General features: G+C 42.5%; 3 protein-coding genes across 8 annotated transcripts in view; 1 reads left to right on the top strand and 2 right to left on the bottom strand.

Moving 5' to 3' along the window:
* The window catches only part of LOC105482814 (kynurenine aminotransferase 3), a 62,895-nt gene extending 46,719 nt beyond the window's left edge, over positions 1-16,176 (bottom strand). The window contains exon 1 of one of the 2 annotated variants that reach the window (XM_011743163.3): positions 16,081-16,176. Coding sequence is in view for 1 of the 2 variants with exons in the window: in XM_011743162.2 (XP_011741464.1) it covers positions 12,462-12,560 (99 nt within the window). In the remaining variant the exon portion in view is untranslated. Of the gene's footprint in view, positions 1-12,461; positions 12,561-16,080 lie in introns of those variants that run through there. The other variant, XM_011743162.2, reaches the window with a different exon arrangement.
* Positions 2,471-12,560, bottom strand: LOC105482813 (RBMX like 1). The gene is made up of 2 exons (XM_011743161.3): positions 12,462-12,560; positions 2,471-7,067 (listed from the first exon to the last, which is right to left on the bottom strand). Exon 2 carries the CDS (start codon positions 6,825-6,827, stop codon positions 5,652-5,654), a length of 1,176 nt encoding a protein of 391 aa, XP_011741463.1. The 5' UTR covers positions 6,828-7,067; positions 12,462-12,560; the 3' UTR covers positions 2,471-5,651.
* Positions 16,177-16,435: 259 nt separating the features above from the next.
* Positions 16,436-18,852, top strand: part of LOC105482812 (zinc finger CCHC-type and RNA-binding motif-containing protein 1) — a 111,775-nt gene continuing 109,358 nt past the window's right edge. The window contains exons 1-2 of one of the 5 annotated variants that reach the window (XR_011616067.1): positions 16,436-16,633; positions 17,548-17,624. The gene's annotated coding sequence lies outside the window, so the exon portion shown is untranslated. The other 4 variants (XR_011616058.1, XR_011616050.1, XR_011616034.1 and 1 more) reach the window with 4 other exon arrangements.

The following is an 18,852-nucleotide window of genomic DNA, read 5'->3' as shown; positions in this document are numbered from 1 at the left end:
TTTTGTTTTGTTTTTTTTGAGACGGAGTCTCACTCCGTTGCCCAGGCTAGAGAGCAGTGGTGCGATCTTGGCTCACTAAACCTCTGCCTCCTGGGTTCAAGTGATTCTCCTGCCTCAGCTTCCTGAATAGCTGGGACTACAGGCGTGTGCCACCATGCTCAGCAACTTTTTGTATTTAAAAAATTTATTTATTTATTTTTTTGAGACGAAGTTTCACTCTTGTTACCCAGGTTGGAATGCAATGGCGCAATCTCGGCTCACTGCAACCTCCACCTCCCGGGTTCAAGTGATTCTCCTATCTCAGCCTCCCGAGTAGCTGGGATTACAGGAAACTGCCACTAGGCCTGGCTAATTTTTGTATTTTTAATAGAGATGGGGTTTCACCATGTTGGCCAGGCTGTTCTCAAACTCCTGACCTCAGGTGATCCACCCTACTTGGCCTCCCAAAGTGCTGGATTATAGACGTGAGCCACCGTGCCCTTCCTAATTTTTCTACTTTCAGTGGAGACGAGGTTTCACCACGTTGGCCAGGCTGGTTTTTAACTCCTGACCTCAGGTGATCCACCTGCCTCGGCCTCCCAAAGTGCTGGCATTATAGGCATGAGCCACTGCACTCGGCAAAAAAAAGTTTTAATAAATTTCATATAGCATAAGTACAGTGTTCATAACGTCTACAGTAGTGTACAGTAATGTCCTAGGCCTTCACATTCACTCTCTACTCACTCACTGACTCACCCAGAGCAACTTCCATTCCTGCAAGCTCTATTCATGGAAAGTGCTCTACACAGATGTACCATTTTCTTATCTCACTGCATTTTTCTGTACCTTTTCTATGTTTAGATATGCAAATACCATGATGTTACACAGTTGCCTATAATATTAAGTACAGTAACATGCTGTATAGATTTGTAGCCAAAGAGCAATCGTTTATGCCATATAGCCTAGGTGTGTAGCAGGCTATATACCATCTAGGTTTGTGTAAGTGCACTCTATGATCACAGAATGTATCCCAGTTTTTAAGTGAAGCATAACTGTATTATATATAGATATGTGTATATATAATACATACACATATGTACATATGTATATAATATACACATGTATGTATAATATATATCTTATATATATTTTGATGTTCCAACCATCACACTGATGACATTTAGTATTAATTCATTCCTTAGCACTTGTACCACTTCCTAAGTGTCTTTGTTTAAATACAGATCTTAAAAAGAAACTTTGTTGTATTCCTTCCTAGCTTTTTTGCTTTTTCTTTCCTGCTATATAATTGTGTTGGCTGCTCATGCTTCCATGAGATTTTATTACTTCTGCGGGTGGAGTTGTGGTGTCTCTTTTTTTGAGACAGGGTCTCGCTCTGTCACCCAGGCTGGAGTGCAGTGCAACCATCTCATAGCTTACTGCAGCCTCAACCTCCTGGCTAAGGTGATCTCCACCTCAGCCTCCCAAGTAGCTAGGATGATATATGTGTGCCAATATGCCTGGTTAATTTTAATTTTTATTTTTTTGAGACAGTCTTGCTCCGTTGTTCAGGCTAGAGTGCAGTGGTACAATCATGGCTCACTGCACCCTCAACTGCCCAAGTTCAAGTCATCCTCCCACCTCAGCCTCCTCAACAGCTGGGACTACAGGTATATGACACCACGATCTGGCTAATTTTGTTCTTAATTTTTTTTTTTTTTGGTAGAGATAGAATATTGCTATGTTGCCCGGGCTGGTCTCAAACTCCTGGGTTCAAGTGATCCTTCTGACTTGGCCTCTCAAAGTGCTGGGATTACCGGTGTGAGCCTCCATGCCTAGCCTTGTTTTTTTTTTTGTTTTTTTTTTTTAAACATTCATTTGTAGAGAGGGTCTTGCTTTGCCCAAGCTGGACTCAAACTCCTGGCTTCACACAATCCTCTTGCCTTGGCCTCTCAAAGTGCTGGGATTGCAGGCATGAGCCACCACACCTGGCGGAGCTGTGATTTTTGCTAAAGGGCAGAGTACATGCTTCAGGTTGAACAGTGGGGAAGAGGCAAGTGCATAAAATGCTTTAGAAGTTCCAAAGCTATAGTAATCAGATCTCTTAGTTGCGTGACAGAAACTCAATCTGAAACAATTTAGGTGAAAAGGGAGAATTCATTAGAACGCTCATGTTACCATGGGAAAGGCAGAGGTCCAGCCAGACTGAAGGGTAACAGAAACCAGGAACTTGAACATCACAGGGCTTTACTTCATCTCCATTTGTACCCACTATCTCAGTTTGTACTATCTACTTGAGACTAAATAGAGTCACATCTCCCACCTTCATGACCATAGAGGGACTGTAAGATGAACACTCAAAAAACGTTAGTTATTATTATGGCTTGACTTGAAAAAACTATAAAATCTATATATCATTCAGTGGGCTCAAATATCTCTTAAAAAGTTGCCAGATTCTGAGCCATAGAATGAAAGAAAAGTATTTACGAATATGTATCTTACAAAGGACTTTAATACAGTATATATAAACAAATTTTACAACTCAATAAGACAAACAATCCAATTAAAAGTGGGCAAAAGATTTGACAACAACTTCACAGAAGATATACAACTGGCCAAAAAGTACTTAAAAGATGCTTACAAGCATTAGTCACCTGGGGAAATGAAAATAAAACCACAATGAGATACCACTAGATTCCCATCAGAATGGCTGAACACTGAGTGTTGGCAGGAATGCTGGGCAGCTGGAACTCTACACAACCCTGGTGGGAATATAAAAGGGTATAGTCCCTTTGGAAAACAAACAGTTTGGCAGTTACTTAAATATTAAACATAAATCTGCCATGCAACCCAACCATTTTACTGTTAAGTATTTACCCAAGAGAAAGGAAAACCTACGTCTACACAGTGGCATGTACACAAATGTTCCTAACAGTTTTATTCACAGTAGCCCCAAACTGGAAACAATCCCAAGGTCCATCAACAGGCAAGTAGAAAAACAAATAATGGCATATTCACATAATGGGATACTACTCAGCAATAAAAGGAATAAGCTACTAATACACTGCAACCTGGTGAATTTCAAAGTCATTATGTGTGTGAAAGAAACCATAAACAAAAAAGTACATGCTACACAATCCCATTTATATAAAGTACTAAACAACACCACGAAGCAAACTAATACATGGTGACAAAGACAAATCAGCAGCGTGAGGGATGGACTGCAAAGGAACTTGAGGAATCTTTTGGGGGCGACGGAAGTATTGTGCATGTTGATGGTGACAGTGGCTTCATGGCATATACATCTGTCAAAATAACCATTGAGTTGTAATTCTAAACGGATACAGTTTACTGTAACTTGATAAAGCTGAATTTAAAAAGCTGCCAGAGTATTCTGAAATCATGCCCTCTTTTCTCTCTCTGGACCAAGCATCTCCCCAAGCAAGCCAACTTTAACAAAATTATCTCATAGATTTTGGATTTTTTTTTTTTTTTTGCCATGTTAAAGTTTCAATAGAAAACATTCCAAAAAGTGAGAAGTGATCTATAATACCCAAGTTCTATGTTCAACTACCAGTTAAACAAGGAAAACATTTTCTATATCATTGTTTTACAACCAGTATAGACCCAGAAGAATCAAGATCTGATTCTTTTTCCACACATCTGCTAGGTCAGTAAACTATCAAAACTGGTGTCTCGTCATTTTAACATACTCCTTGAACAATATTCATTCATATTTGGTATAATCTCTATATCCTATACTATATTTAGGATATCTAAATATCTTAAATATTTAGGATATCTCAAGGGCCAAAAGGTCCTCACAGAAGCTGTAACCCAAGTAATTATAAGAATATGGAAGGGTTGGGAAGTGCAACAACCACATAAATTTGGTCATTACCCTAGTGGTCTGTGATTAGTAGTAGTCTGTCAAACGAAAGTTAAAAATGTTGTACTTACTATCCTTAGCTGCAAATGTTAAAACATGACAGTGCCATAGTTAACGACAAAAAAAAAAAAAATTAGAAGTTCAATTAGTTCCTCCAATCCAACAACTCAAGTCTGTTTCCTTTGAGAACATTATACTATTGGCTCTAGTGTCCAAAGCAATAAACTAAAACTTGTTTCCAAGACTGGGAGGTAAAGTAGGCTTATAAAACAATACAGCAAAAGAAAGCCAAGTGGCCCAATTGTTTCCAGTGTGTTTGCCATCTTAGCATGGTTGTTACTTTCCAGATGTCACTCATAAGTTGTATTCTACAACTAAACTGTTTCTGGATAAGCCACCACCAAAAAATGTTTCACTTACTGACAGACACTTCACTAGATAGAGCTACCATTTTTAAGCTCTAAATTGAAGAGTTGTCCCCATGACTTTAGCTAAACAAAATGAAACCCAAAGCTGTAAAATCTATGTAAAGGACCACAAGAACTTCCTCCACTTACCAATTTCCTTAATTACTTCCCCTTTTCCATTTGGTCAATTACTCGTTTTAAGTAACTACCACTCACTCCTTAGTTATGAGTGTTAATCAACACTGATGCCTTCCTGAGATCCACAGGAACCCCTGAAGGCAAAATCTATTGCCTGCACCAAACCAATTCTGACAGCACTGCTTATGCAACTGTACTGACTTACTGACAATCAGCCGCCTTCTGCTTCAACAACTCTTAGCATTTGATTTCTCTTACTGCCAGCTTTATCTACTGTGAATCAATCAGCAGCAATCCACAACCATAATGAGCATAATCCTCAACCATCTTTGCTGTTTCATAGGCATTTGATGCTTTAAATCTGATGTGGAATGCTGATAGATTCACTTTTTAGAAGTCATAAGCCTTTCGGAAGTTGGAGATAACTTTATTACTTAACTATTTTCTCCTTTGCAATCAAACTGTTCCTTTAAAAGTGAGACACTAGAGTTGCAAAAATTTGAAACAGACCAAGCACCTTTGCAGCTTCATGGTTGGTTCTGGCCAAACTTTTTATTTAGTATTCTGCAGTTGTTTAAAGACACACTTAAATGGTCTTATTGTGGGAGGGGAAAGGGGAGGTTCTTGCAGATTCCCAAGGAAATGTCAGAAAGGCAAAATGGCCAGCATTATCCATTTGCTTTTTTTGGGTTTACTGGGTGAATAGCAATTTCCTTACATAGGCATCTGATTTCAGGTTTTGCATACTAAGAACATTGAGATTTCCGTTGGAAAACACCATGAAATCTTATGGGTAGCATACCCCAACGACCCTCTTAATAGCTAGCTTGCTTGTATAGGCAGAACAATTCATCTCTCCATTTCAGATGGCTAGATGTTTTATGGAAGATCTTAAAATTGCTTGCCTCATTTACTGGGAAAAACCAGATAGGAAGTGGTCTTTAGGGACACTTCTACTTGGAAAGTTAGAAGTTACAAAGTTACTAGTACAGCAAGGCTTAACACATTTAACATTTGCTTGTTGAAAAGCAGTGTCATAAAGTCAAATAAAATTAAACATGTTTTACCTTTTTCCTCACAAGAACATAAAACTTAGGGAGGGGAACTTAACAGGGAATTTAAAAAAGGTAACACAATTTTCCCTTTTAGCAGTCCTTGGGTAGTAATGATAGAATAGTTTCCACTTTTTTTTTTTGTCTGTTTCTTTGAACTGGGATTTTGGTCCAAAGTTTTGTTTGTTTCTAGTATCTGCTTCTGCCTCCCCCTCTATCAGATCGGCTTCCTCCAGGGCCACCACCTCTTGGTGCTCCCCGGCTTGAACTGCTGTAGGAATCACGTGGAGAAGGGTACCCCCTTTCTACAGAAGGGGGAAGCCCTCTTTCTTGTCTGCCAACCCGATCACAACCACTTGAGTAGAGATCACTTCGGCTGCTTGAGTAATTGTCCCGACTTCCACCATATCCATCACGTGAACTGCTATAATCATCATAGCGACTGCTTCCACCATAAGATGGCGGGGGCCCTCGTGTAGGTGGGGCACTACGTGAGTTACCATAACTCTCATATGAATCTCTGTAGGAACCTCCACTTGGATGATCTGAATAGTCACGATCACGACCATATCCATCTCTATCGCCATAGCCTCTTGATGGATAGTCATCACGTGAACTGGAATGACCATAATCACGGTAAGTATAATCTCGTGGTGGTGGTGCATAATCTCTTGTATCACGAGAACTTGGGTAATCTCTGCTTGAATAGCTGTCTTTAGTAGAATACCCATCATCTCTTGGGTACAAATAAACATCTCTACGAGAGGGGAGCGGTTCCCTTCGAGGTGGACCTCCGTAACTATCTCTTCCACGTGATAGAGGAGCTCTTCCTCCCATGCCACTGCTGCTGCGAACTAGTCCTGAAGGTGCAGATCTCTTAGGAGAAGGACCCCCACTTCTTGGTGGTGGTCCTCTTTTCACTGGGAGTGGTCCCCTGGAAGAACTCATGTTAAAATGCATGGAATATCCACCGTCATCCATGTGTCCTCCTCGTGAAGGAGGTCCCCTGGTTCCTCCACTTCCTCCTCTTCCAGCTCTAAAACCTCGTGGAGGACCTCTACTTCTTGGAGGTGGGGGCGGTCCATGTCTACCTCTTTCAAATGATGGTTTGGTGGCTTGTTCCACTTTGATGGCTTTTCCATCTAATGACTTTCCATTCATGTCTCTGGCTGCATCCTTAGCATCTGCTGGGCTTTCAAAGGTGACAAAAGCAAATCCTCTTGATTTGTTAGTTTCACGGTCTTTTATCAAGAGTACTTCCACTATTCGTCCATATTTGCCAAATACTGTTTCAAGAGCTTTCTCATTTGTTTCCGTATTAAGCCCACCAATGAAGAGCTTTCCCGGGCGATCTGCTTCAACCATTTTTTTTTTTTTTGCCGGTGAGTCGGAGGGGTGACAATGGGTTCAAGCTCCAAGGAGCTCGCTGACAGGGGCTTCCTAGCAACTCAGCACCAGTGGCGGCTGTCGGGTACGAGGACTGAACTGCGAAGTCGCTAGCACTACTGCACAATCTGGATGCTTTTTAAGGGATGACTATCCATTCAAAAAACCAGGAAAATTACTTTCTTTTACCACTAGATGGCAGAGGAAAACAGAATATTCCTGTAATGGTGGAAGAAATGAAAGTAAAACTCAGAAGTCGAAATGTAAAGCAGGGAAAGATGCTTAAAGATACATAAAGAAAAAATGCAATTATATTAAGCTCAAAAGTGTGTATAATTAACAGGAACCCTTTTGTTGTAGCTTTTTTGTTTGTTTGTTTTTGTAGACAGAGTCCCACACAGTCGCCCAGGCTGGAGTGCAGTGGTGCAATCTTGGCTCACTGCAACCTCTGCCTCCCAGGCTCAAGTGATTCTTGTGCCTCAGCCACCTGAGTAGCTTGGATTACAGGCATGCGCCACCACACCTGGCTAATTTTTGTATTTTTAGTAGAGAGGGTTTCACCATGTTGGCCATGCTGGTATCGAACTCCTAGCCCAAGTGATCCGCCTGCTTCGGCCTCCCAAAGTGTTGGAATTATAAGGGTGAGCTACCATGGCTGGTCTTAATTGGAACTTTGAAACAACATATATTTTGTTACTTTATTTTATAAAGAATTATTTGTGCCTGATATGCTGTAACTATTTTAACATCTGTTGACTGAACAGATCTGCTGAGTGAAAGGGAAACACTTTGGACTCCCTCTGAGAGATAATATATTTGGGGAAAAATTGTACTTCAGTAGAAAACTATGCACTGGCCACAGCACAGCTTTAGAGCTGATATTTGCGGGGCTAGAATTTGCCTTTGAGTTATTTTGCACTTTTGTAAATTGAAGCTAAGTGATAGGCATGCAAACTCTGGTTCTAGCAGTTTGATTACCTTCCCTCCACCCTGTAGAAAAAACAGATTTGCCTTCATTTGCAATCCAATTCCTTTACTACATATAAATTTGTGCTTTGTGACTTTCCCTCTGTACTGGTTATAACTTCTGTCTGGTTACCTTATATCACATGAGTAAAATAAAAATCTTTGGCACATGCTCATTTTTATATTTGTATGAGTCATGATTTAACCTTTTTCCGAAAATTATCTTTTAACAATTACTTCAGAGAAACAAGCTTATTGGAAACAAGGCTTTCTCTAAACCTGAGAGCTGATAACATAGGTAAACACATGGCTGGAATGCCAGAAATGGAGTCAGGGCAAGCAGAGAACAAAAAGTCTGATTTATTCTCTCAAAAAAAACTGGGTTTAAGTCAAGACCTTGGAAAAGTGAGTAAGTGAAGGGAGTGTGTGAGTATTGTCCTCACCCATATCAATAGGCCTGGGGCCCTTTGGCTTGCCTACACTGTGTAATCTCAGTCCCCCCAATGACAGCTATAATTAAATCAGAGTTGGACAGAGTCAGGCTGAACCAATCAGGGCAACTGGAAGTTTGGGTTTGAGGCTGAGAAACAGGTTGTTTCTGCTGGGCACACGAAACAGGAAGATTGGTAAGTCTGAATCTGGGCAAGTCTGTGCTCAGTCCCTCACACACGCCATGTTCTGATGCTAAAAATACACCTATGTTCTAAGTATGTTGTTCAAGGTTGTTTAATGCAAAGAGCTTTCAAGCCAGATAGATCTTAGTTCAAAAGTAAACATCAAAACTCCTAGTGTGTGAAGTAGGCAGTTTACCTGATGTCTCTGAAATTCAGTTTCCTTATTTGCTAAGCAGGAAAATGAATACCTGCCCCACGTAAGTGCTATGGTAATTAAATGAGGCAAAGCCATAAGCGGAAAAATATAGTTCATGGCATACAATATATACACTCCAAAACTAGTGCCCACTCAGAAAGTAGAAAAGATTCTCTTAGATACAAGTAGGATGAGTAACTCTGCACTAAAGGAGGCAAAGAAATGTTGGGTATGGACTAAATGTACAAAAGGTAATACTTTTACGTCAAAAGAGAGGGTTGGGGTGGACGCAGTGACTCATGCCTGTAATCTCAGCACTTTGGGAGGTTGAGGAGGGTGGATCGCTTGAGCCCAGGAGTTTGAGACCAGCCTGGCCAACATGGCAAAACCCCGTCTCTACAAAAAATACAAAAATTGGCTGGGAGTGGTGGTGGGCACCTATAGTCCCAGCTACTCAGGAGGCTGAGGCAGGAGAATCGCTTGAACCTGAGAGGCAGAGGCTGCAGTGAGCTGAGATTGTGTCATTATACTCAAGCCTGGGCAGCAAGAGGAAGACTCTGTATGGAAAAAAAAAAAAAAAGAGAGAGAGAGAGAGGGTTGACTTCTAAGGAAGGACAGACCTAAGGAAAAGGTTTTGTCCAGTGTTGCTTTTGTGGTTCTCTGGTGGACATTTAAATTTTAGAATCTCTTAAAAAAAAAATTAATAGACCATTTTAGGTCCAGGCACGGTGGCTCACGCCTGTAACCCCAGTACTTTGGGAGGCCGAGGCGGGCGGATCATGAAGTCAGGAGATCGAGACCATCATGGCTAACACGGTGAAACCCCATCTCTACTAAAAATACAAAAAATTAGCCAGGTGTGGTGGCAGGTGCCTGTAGTCCCAGCTACTCGGGAGGCTGACGCAGGAGAATGGCGTGAACCCGGGAGGCAGAGGTTGCAGTGAGCTGAGATTGTGCCACTGCACTCCAGCCTAGGCGACAGTGTGAGACTCCGTCTCAAAAAAAGAAGAAAAAAAAAAAACAGGCTATTTTTTAGTGCAATTTTAGGTTCGTGGCAAAATTGAACAGAAAGTACAGGGAGTTCCCACATACTCTCTTGACACCCCCTCTATCACATGTCACCCTTTGTTAGACTAACCTTCATTTCAGGTTTAGTCCTTCAGATTGCAATTTTTTTTGTTTTGTTTGAGACGGAGTCTCACTCTGTCACTCAGGCTGGAGTGCAGTGGCCCGCTGTCAGCTCACTGCAACCTCTGCTTCCTGGGTTCAAGTGATACTCCTGCCTCAGCCTCCCTACTAGCTGGGATTACAGGTGCCCACTACCACACCCGGCTAAATTTTGTATTTTTAGTAGAGATGGGGTTTCACCATGTTGGCTGGGCTGGTCTCAAACTCCTGACCGCAAGTGATCTGCCAGTCTCGGCCTCCCAAAGTGGTGGGATTACAGGCGTGAGCAACCACACCTGGCCCAGATTGCAATTTGTATTCCATCTGGTTTTCTATTCTTCTTTCATTAATAATCTATCAACTGCTTATCCTCACAAATTCTTCTTTATATAAGACTTCCTAGGGAAACTATTCAGCATGGACGCATGTCACACATTTGTCAAAACTCATTTGTGAAATCTTCTTTGCTTCTTTCCTTCCTTCTCTTTCTATCAGTCATCTATCCATCAACATTCACTGGCACTCTGGCACTAGAGGATAATATAAAATTACCTTCCAATTTCTAACTCTTTAAGATCTAGGTGCTAAAAGACAGGACCAAAAAAGATTTTCATTCTGAGTTTCTCTCTCTTTTTTTTTTCTCTTCTTGTTGTATAGCAGTACATGTTTTTCTTTTCTTTCTTTCTTTCTTTTTTTTTTTTTTTTGAGACAGCATATCACTCCTATCACCTAGACTGGAGAGCAGTGGTGCAAACATAGCTCACTGCAGCCTCAACTTCCTGGGCTCAGGTGATTCCCCCACCTCAGCCTCACAAGTAGCTGGGACTACAGGAGTGTGCCCAGCTAATGTTTTGTATGTTTAATAGAGATGGGGTTTTGCCATGTTGCCCAGGCTGGTCTTGAACTCCTTGTCTCAAGCGATCCACTGGCCTCAGCCTCCCAAAGTGCTGGGACTGCAGGTGTGAGCCACCGTGCCTCACCTACATTTTTCCTTTAGTATTCAAAACAGTCTTTAAAATTAGAGAATACGTAAAATGTTTTTGTAAAAAAGCAAGTAATACAGGAAAGCACAGTCTATCCTCCATTCTATTCCCTCACTTGGAGGTAACCTTCCCGGTAGGTTTTCAATGACATTAAGGATGATGTGAATGAAACGAATATTCTAAGTAGGTTCACAGTAACTTACCTGGCTGGTTCTGACAACTCTTTCTTAATTTAAACTTATCACTGTTGCTTTTGTAACACTGGCCAGTGTTTTTCATTTGCCCAGCAATAGGAAGAATATTTATCTCTTTATCCCTGTGCAATTATTTTAAATGCAAAGCCTCTGATGAACTATAGACAGTTTTTCAGTGTAGTTAAAATGATACAAACACTTTGGCAGTTACTTAATTAAACATAAAGCTACCACACAACCCAACCATTCCACTGCTAGGCATGGAGAGGATTTAGTGCTATCCCAAATAGTCCACAAGTTTGAATAATGCATTGTTAGTGGTTCTTGCCTGGGACATACATCAGAATCACCTGGAAAGATTTTTCAAAATACATTTCAGATATGTAGAATCAGAATGCATAATGGTGGGCCCTGGCATACGTAGTCTAATAAAAGTTCCACAAATGAGGATTCTGCACACAAATGCCCTTTTAGTGCCACGGTTTCATATGACCACCTTGGCGAAGCACACCCACTTCCTTGGCTTCAACCAACTTCTATGTTGGGAGAGGGTCTGAAAAAGGTGGTCACGGTGGCATTAAAGAGGAGAGAATTCAAAACAGTTATGAGGTAGAATTCATAGGATTTACATATAGAAGACACTGATGATGCTTTTTATGAAAATTTTGAACCACTGAGAAAATTTTAAACCAGCTGAGAGATTAGAATTAGGTTGAACACAAAATTGCCAATATTCAACCATGTATGACAAAAATGGCACTTCATATGCCAAAAATGGAATTTTCATACAAAAAGTAGCAATTTCATATATTTTAACCTAATATAAAACACTCATATGCACACTACCCAGATTCAGTAATTCTCAAGATTTTGCCTCCTTTTTTTTTTCTTTAATTGCTGAGTAACTTTAAAGCAAATCTTAGACCTTAAGTCATTACACTCCTACATACTTGGCATATTATCTCAAAAGTACTGCCGCTTATATAACTGCAATTTCATTACCACACCTCACCAACAATAATTTCTTGTTATCATCTAATACCCAGTCCACATTCTTATCTCTCTGATTGTCTTTAAAAAATGCATTTTGGTTGACTGAATAAAGTTCCTAAAGCAGATGTATGCATTGTATTTGGTGGTTATGGTTTTTAAACCTTTTCCCATCCCTGAGCAGTCCTCCTGAGATATCCTCTCCTACTTTTTTCCCATGCCACTGGACTTACATTCATAACTTGAACACTTTTGTGAAGACAAAATGAGGTAATGAATATATAATGACCAGCACATTGCCTGATCCACAGACAGGCAAGCAGTTGCTCAGTGAATGTTAATTCTAGTCAACGACAAGAGACACCTCCATCATATATAATAGAAATGTTCATTTCAATAAAATATTTGTAAAAAAGCATCTGAAGAATTACATAAAGAATTACGTATTTTTTGGACAGTGCAGAATATGTACAATAATTTATCTGTAAGTAAGCAATACCTACAGCAGAAGCAGAGAATCCGAGGATTTTGGAAGAAGAAATTGTCTTCAGGAATTTTGCTCTACCACTAGGAAAGCAGAGGCTCCTCTGGGCCAAAAACATGCTATTAAATAAAAGAAAAGTTGAGAAGAGGAATAAATATATGATGGGTACATCATTATCAGACACTTACAGCCAGCTGGTATATCATAAGCTTACGTAAAATCCAAGCAAACATTTTTGATAAGTGAGCTTACTTTCTTTCAAGTTTTCTTTCTATGATATAATCTCTCATCACTGGAAGCATTCTAATAAATGTATTCTTCCTTATACAAATTTATATTCACATCATTTCAAACTAGAGAGCTGTAAGAATATTCTTTTTTTTTTTTTTTGAGACGGAGTCTGGCTCTGTCACCCAGGCTGGAGTGCAGTGGCGCGATCTCGGCTCACTGCAAGCTCCGCCTCCCGGGTTTACGCCATTCTCCTGCCTCAGCCTCCCAAGTAGCTGGGACTACAGGCGCCCGCCACCTCGCCCGGCTAGTTTTTTGTATTTTTTAGTAGAGACGGGGTTTCACCCTGTTAGCCAGGATGGTCTCGATCTCCTGACCTCGTGATCCGCCCGTCTCGGCCTCCCAAAGTGCTGGGATTACAGGCTTGAGCCACCGCGCCCGGCCTGTAAGAATATTCTTAATTCAGAAACCAAGGCTTTAATTTAGTCAAGAGCATTAAATTTCAGTAAGTGAAAGTTCCATTTCTAGCAGCCATAAAATCCAGAGTATTTCAACCTAGGAACGACTCAAATTTCAGAATCCTCTGGATAACAGTCACTAGTAAAAGCACAATTTGTAACAGTAAATTAAAGTTGTTAGGAACAATTATTTAAAAAGTTATTTGAAAAGATGAATGATAGTAGGTCCTTGATAAATAGAAAGACTATAAAGTGAATCTTAGGTTATTCTGAAGGTACTTCCTCCAACAATTCCCGCAAGCCATTTTAGTGGATTCCAGTGGCATGATAGGCATGCATTCTGAATTGCTTCTCTACCTGTAAGGAAATTGATATCCATCATGGGTAAATGGAGGAAGATTAAGGCAATGAAACTCTATTATAATAATACTGCTACTTGGAAGTGGAAAGAAAACCCAGTTTTCTAAAAACATTCAGGCAAATAGATATTTCTCATAAGGTTTTACTCTGAGACTGTTGTTCTCTATTTCTCATAAGGTTTTACTCTGAGAATGTTGTTCTCTTAAGCCTCTTAAGTATAAGGCTGCTATATCAGTGGATGGCATTTCGTCTAACAGTTATCAAACCTTAGAGAAAAGAGACCTAATCTATGGAAACTAAATAGAACTTCTACATAAAATGCTAACAAATCAAACCCAGTAGTATACAAGAAGAATAATACATCATGACCAAGGGGGGTTGGGTTTATATAAGACACCTATTAATGTGATTCACCACATTAAGAAATTAAAGTCGAATTCAATCTTAAGAAGTGTCTATCTGTAGTCAAGTTATGGACTCCTGCTGGGCCTCAGTTTCTCCATTTTTCACAATAGATGAATAAATTAATAAGGTTTGAGTTAAAGCAAGCAGGTAGAGGGAACCCTCTAAAGACATAAAGATACAATGGAATTTGCTGATTATGGCACAACTGTCCCAAAAGAGAACAGTTGAAACTTTGGTCAATGGAAGAGAAAGGAAGAGCTGGGTCAGTTGCCAGGAAGTACACCGCATGATGGAGGTAATGTGCTAATAATAAAAGCAAGTGAGCTTGGAGTGCAGCTTCTGGGAGATTTCACCCCAGACTGGGTGAGCCATACTCTCTAGGTACCAGGTATTTTATTAAGTAAACACATTTTGAGCAGCATTTTCTAATGCAATCAACACTGCATATATATATTCACCAATGAGATAAATACATTAAATTTAGATGTCACCAAAAAGATAGAAGAAAATAAAAAGGTATATGGCTCTTAATTCTAAACAATATTTTCATTGTATTTTTCTCCCTAAAAACAACTTCTGTGAAGAAAACCTGGCAACTTATGAATCAGGATGATCTATGTGACCTAATTATAGCATATTATGCATAAAGTCCACATTCCAAAACGCACGATCTATACAAATGAAACTGTTGAATTATTATCAATGGGTTAGACTGTTTAAAATGAAGATTCAGAGGGCATGCTTGGCAGATTTGGGGGTGGCCTGAAGCTGAGAAAGCTGGTGAATTTTTGAGGGCCGAATATAAGGCTAAAAGGCAGACAAGGCAGTCAAAATAAATCTTATGAAGCTTAAAGCTCCAGACTTAAATCCAAATGATCAATTTATACTTTACACATGGGGAGGAGAGGTAGGAAGAGATTTAATTTGACAAAGCCCAGAACATCTGTGTTAACTGCAAGTTCAAGCAAGATTAACATGAGGCAAAAAGGGCTACAGCTAATAATGCGCCGCCCACACTGTTACAAGAGTCCGACCACTGGAAAACTGATTTTCCTTTCATACTCTACCTTGTTAGTTTGCTTCTAGAATGTTTATAAGGTTCACTGAGACAACACAGGGAATCTAGGCGGTGAACAAAGTCCTGGACGGGGGAGTACTGTGGAAGGATGGACTTCAAAGCTACGTCTTTAGAACAGCGGAAAGAATTGGCCAAAGTTGGGCAGCACATGATTTAAGGAGACACCAGCCTGAAACTGCTGAAAACCTGTTCTACGAAAATGGGATTCGTGTAACTATAAACTTCTCCAGAGGGAAAGCAGTGTGGCTGCCTGGGTGATACCAGGAATTCGGTTTTAGCTCCCGAGGTCAGACTTGCTAAGGGCTGACCTGCAGCCCCAGTCCTCCTCAGGTGGCCGCAAAGGAGCCACGCGTGGGAGAAGCGAAGGAAGGCCATTTCTGCGCCACTTGACTCCCAAAGCAACAGACTTGACTACTTTTCTCTTTTAACTACAGATGTTGGATTCTGCTAAGCTTCATTTATAAGGCAACCTAACAGCCTTGGTATCCTCCTTTTGGATTTTTTTTTTTTTTTTTTTGAGACGGAGTCTCGCTCTGTCGCCCAGACTGGAGTGCAGTGGCGCAATCTCGGCTCACTGCAAGCTCCGCCCACGGGCTCACGCCATTCTCCTGCCTCAGCCTCCCGAGTAGCTGGGACTATAGGCGCCCACCACGACGCCCAGCTAATTTTTTGTATTTTTAGCAGAGACGGTGTTTCACCGTGTTAGCCAGGATGGCTAACTGATCTCCTGACGTCATGATCCGACCGCCTCGGCCTCCTAAAGTGCTGGGATTATAGGCGTCAGCGTCTTTTGGATTTTTAAATTAAGAGTCCCAAAGTCACTCTTCTCAGACTACCTTCTAAAAGCCCAAACAGCGAAATCAAGAGTAAAAGCGCCAAGACGGTGACCGGGTCTAGGGGATCCCTCTTGGAGGCCAGTCACCTCGGCGCCTTCCCCTCAAACTGTTAATCCAGGGCCGACTCCCTGCAGCCGCCCCAGCAGGCGGCTCTCGCGTGACTCAGGCAAAAGCAGCCCGGCCTCCGTCCCCTCGCCCCGCAGGCCGGAAAGGCCCTCGTCAGTCCGCACTGAAGCGCCGCGCCGAGCCGCTCCGCGCGCCCGCCCCACTCACCTATCTGGTGCGGGAACCTCGCCTCTCCAGGCTCGAGACCCGCCTGGGCTTGAGGGCCTGGCTGGGCGGGATTCGGACGCGGGGGGCGGAGCCGGGACACGGACTGACTCTGGGGTTTGCACTCAGTGCGCGCTTTGGCCGAGGGCTACGCTGTGATCTCTAGGCTGGAAAAGACTGGATAAGGGGTGTTTTTTTGGGAGGGGAGGGGCGGGATTTGGTGGGTTCCGGGCTTGTGGGAACAATGGGGCGGGCCGGGGGCGAGCCCGGATGTGGCCAGGGATTGGCTGTGGAGTGTGACTCACGGCGCGCGTTGACTGTGGGGTCCGCCGCGATCGCGGACCGGATGGAAATGGAGGAGGGAAGGGGTGGGGGCCGCGGGTTGGGCTTGAGTGAGGAAGGGGATAAGATGGAGGCGGGCCTGGACGTGGCCGGGGATTGGCTATGGGTGTGGACTCGGGGAACTCATTGGCTGTGGAGTCGGCCGGGATCACGTGCTGGTTCAGGCAAGCATAGGTGCGGGACTGGAGTTAGTGGGGCGCGGACTTGGATATGGGTATGGAATTTGGGCCCAGGGCTGGAATCGGATATATGGGATTGATCGGGTTGGGGCAGGTTATAGGATGAGTACTGGTTTGCAAGGATGGGCAAGCTATGGGGCCGCTGGGCTTGTACAAGTGGAGGGGTCGGGTTAGAATAACTTTGGAAGGTTCCTGAGAGAGGGCAATGCCAGAGTGAGTGTGAAAAGGGATTCCTAGATGCATTTGTCATTTGAGATGGGGGTGAGGGGTTAAAAAGCGGAAAGGAACTTATTTTCCTTAATATGAGTTTGATCAGCAAACTAAGAATGAAAGGGACATGTCAGACTGAAGGAGGAAGAAAAATGACACTAAAATGCAAAAAAGAAAAGTCTCTAGGAAAACAAGGAAGGAACCCACTGGTGACTTATTTGGGGAGGGCAGTGTCAGCGAAAGGAGAGTTTTTGTTAAAAATTGAGTTTTATGTTTGGATTTTTTTCCTCTTCTATTTTAAGAGGATGAGAGGCTAGAGGGAGTGGGAGAGGCCTTAGCATTGTTTTTCAGTTCTAAAGGAGGGAACAAAAGTAATCATTGATTAAAGGAATATACTCTTCAGCTAGGTACAGGGAGTTTCAGAAGATGATTAGGTGCATAGAGAAATTATTGTGTACAGGCAGGGGCGATCCTGATGTGGCTTGGGATTGGCTGTGGAGTGTCTCAGTGCGCAGTGGCTGTGGGGTCCGCTGCCATTGGGGATCATACTACATCTTACCTTTAGGTGGGAGGAAAAGTGCAAGGCTAAAGCTGTAATCAGTAAAGAAGCAACAATCATATTAGCTGGGGGAGGAGGATAGTTTGATATTTTTGTAGTTTCCACAGTGACCTTCTTAAAAATCTGGTTAGGCAAAAATAGTGTGATCTTGTTTGTTGTCTCACTTCATTACGATCACAGAATGACCTGGTACTGTGTCCGAACTTGGTGGGTTCTTGGTCTCACCGACTTCAAGAATGAAGCCGCAGACCCTCACGGTGAGTGTTACAGTTCTTAAAGATGGTGTGTCTGGAGTTTGTTCCTTCAGAGGTTCAGATGTGTCTGGAGCTTTTTCCTTCTGGTGGATTGTGGTCTCCCTGTCAGGAGTGAAGCTGCAGACCTTTGCTGGTGAGTGTTACAGCTCACAAAGGCAGCATGGACTCACAGAGTGAGCAGCAGCAAGGCTTATTGCAAAGAGCAAAAGAACAAAGCTTCCACAGTGTGGAAGTGGACCTGGGTTGCCACTGCTGGTCCGGCAGCCTGCTTTTATTTGCTTATCTGGCCCCACCCATGCAGGGGCCTTTGAAAACAGTATGCTGAGAATAGATAGGGCTCAAGGACAGTATCTCCAATTGAACTTTTAATGAACTCCCATAGGCGCCAAGAAGGCGGGCAGATAAGGAAGAGCATAGAAACAAAGAACTGAGTAGAAGGTTACATCTGGGAAAAGAAAGTTTGTTTTGCATTGCATTCTTTCTGCTGACGTGGGGTTTATGGAGTATAAATAAAGTGAGGCAGAGGCTCTGAGCGCGGCCGCCATGTTCTCTGTGTGTCTTTGTCTTTTGTGTGTTCTTTCATTCTCCACCACCCCAGGCAGGGACCCCAACACACCCACATCCTGCTGATTGGTCCATTTTAAAGAGAGCTGACTGGTCCACTTTACAGAGAGTTGATTGGTCCGTTTTGACAGAGTGCTGATTGGTGCGTTTACAATCCTTGAGCTAGACACCCAGTCACAGAGTGCTAGTTAGCTAGATACAGAGTTAGCTAGATAGGGAGTACCAATTGGTGTATTTACAAACCTTGAGCTAGACACAGAGTACTGATTGGTGTATTTACCCTGAGCTAGACAGAGTGCTGGTTGGTGCCTTTACAATCCTTGAGCCAGACACAATCATAGAGTGGTAGTCCTCCAAGTCCCCAGTAGATTAGCTAGATACAGAGTGTATTCACAAACCTTGAGCTAGACACAGAGTACTGATTGGTGTATTTACAAACCCTGAGCTAGACACAGAGTGCTGATTGATGTGCATACAATCCTCTGGCTAGATATAAAAGTTCCCCATCCCCGCCCAGCTGGCTTCACCTAGTGGATCCTGCACCAGGGATGCAGGCAGAGCTGCCCGCCCCTTGGGAGCGGCGCCTGCACTCCTCAGCCCTTGGGCTGTCCATGGGACCCGGCACCACGGAGCAGGGGGCGGCGCCCGTTGGGGAGGTGGGAGCCCA

Source organism: Macaca nemestrina, chromosome 1 (assembly GCF_043159975.1).
Source record: "Macaca nemestrina isolate mMacNem1 chromosome 1, mMacNem.hap1, whole genome shotgun sequence".
NCBI lineage: Eukaryota > Metazoa > Chordata > Mammalia > Primates > Cercopithecidae > Macaca > Macaca nemestrina.
The sequence above is the reverse complement of the archived record's forward strand: the minus strand, read 5'-3'. Positions and strand labels throughout refer to the sequence as shown.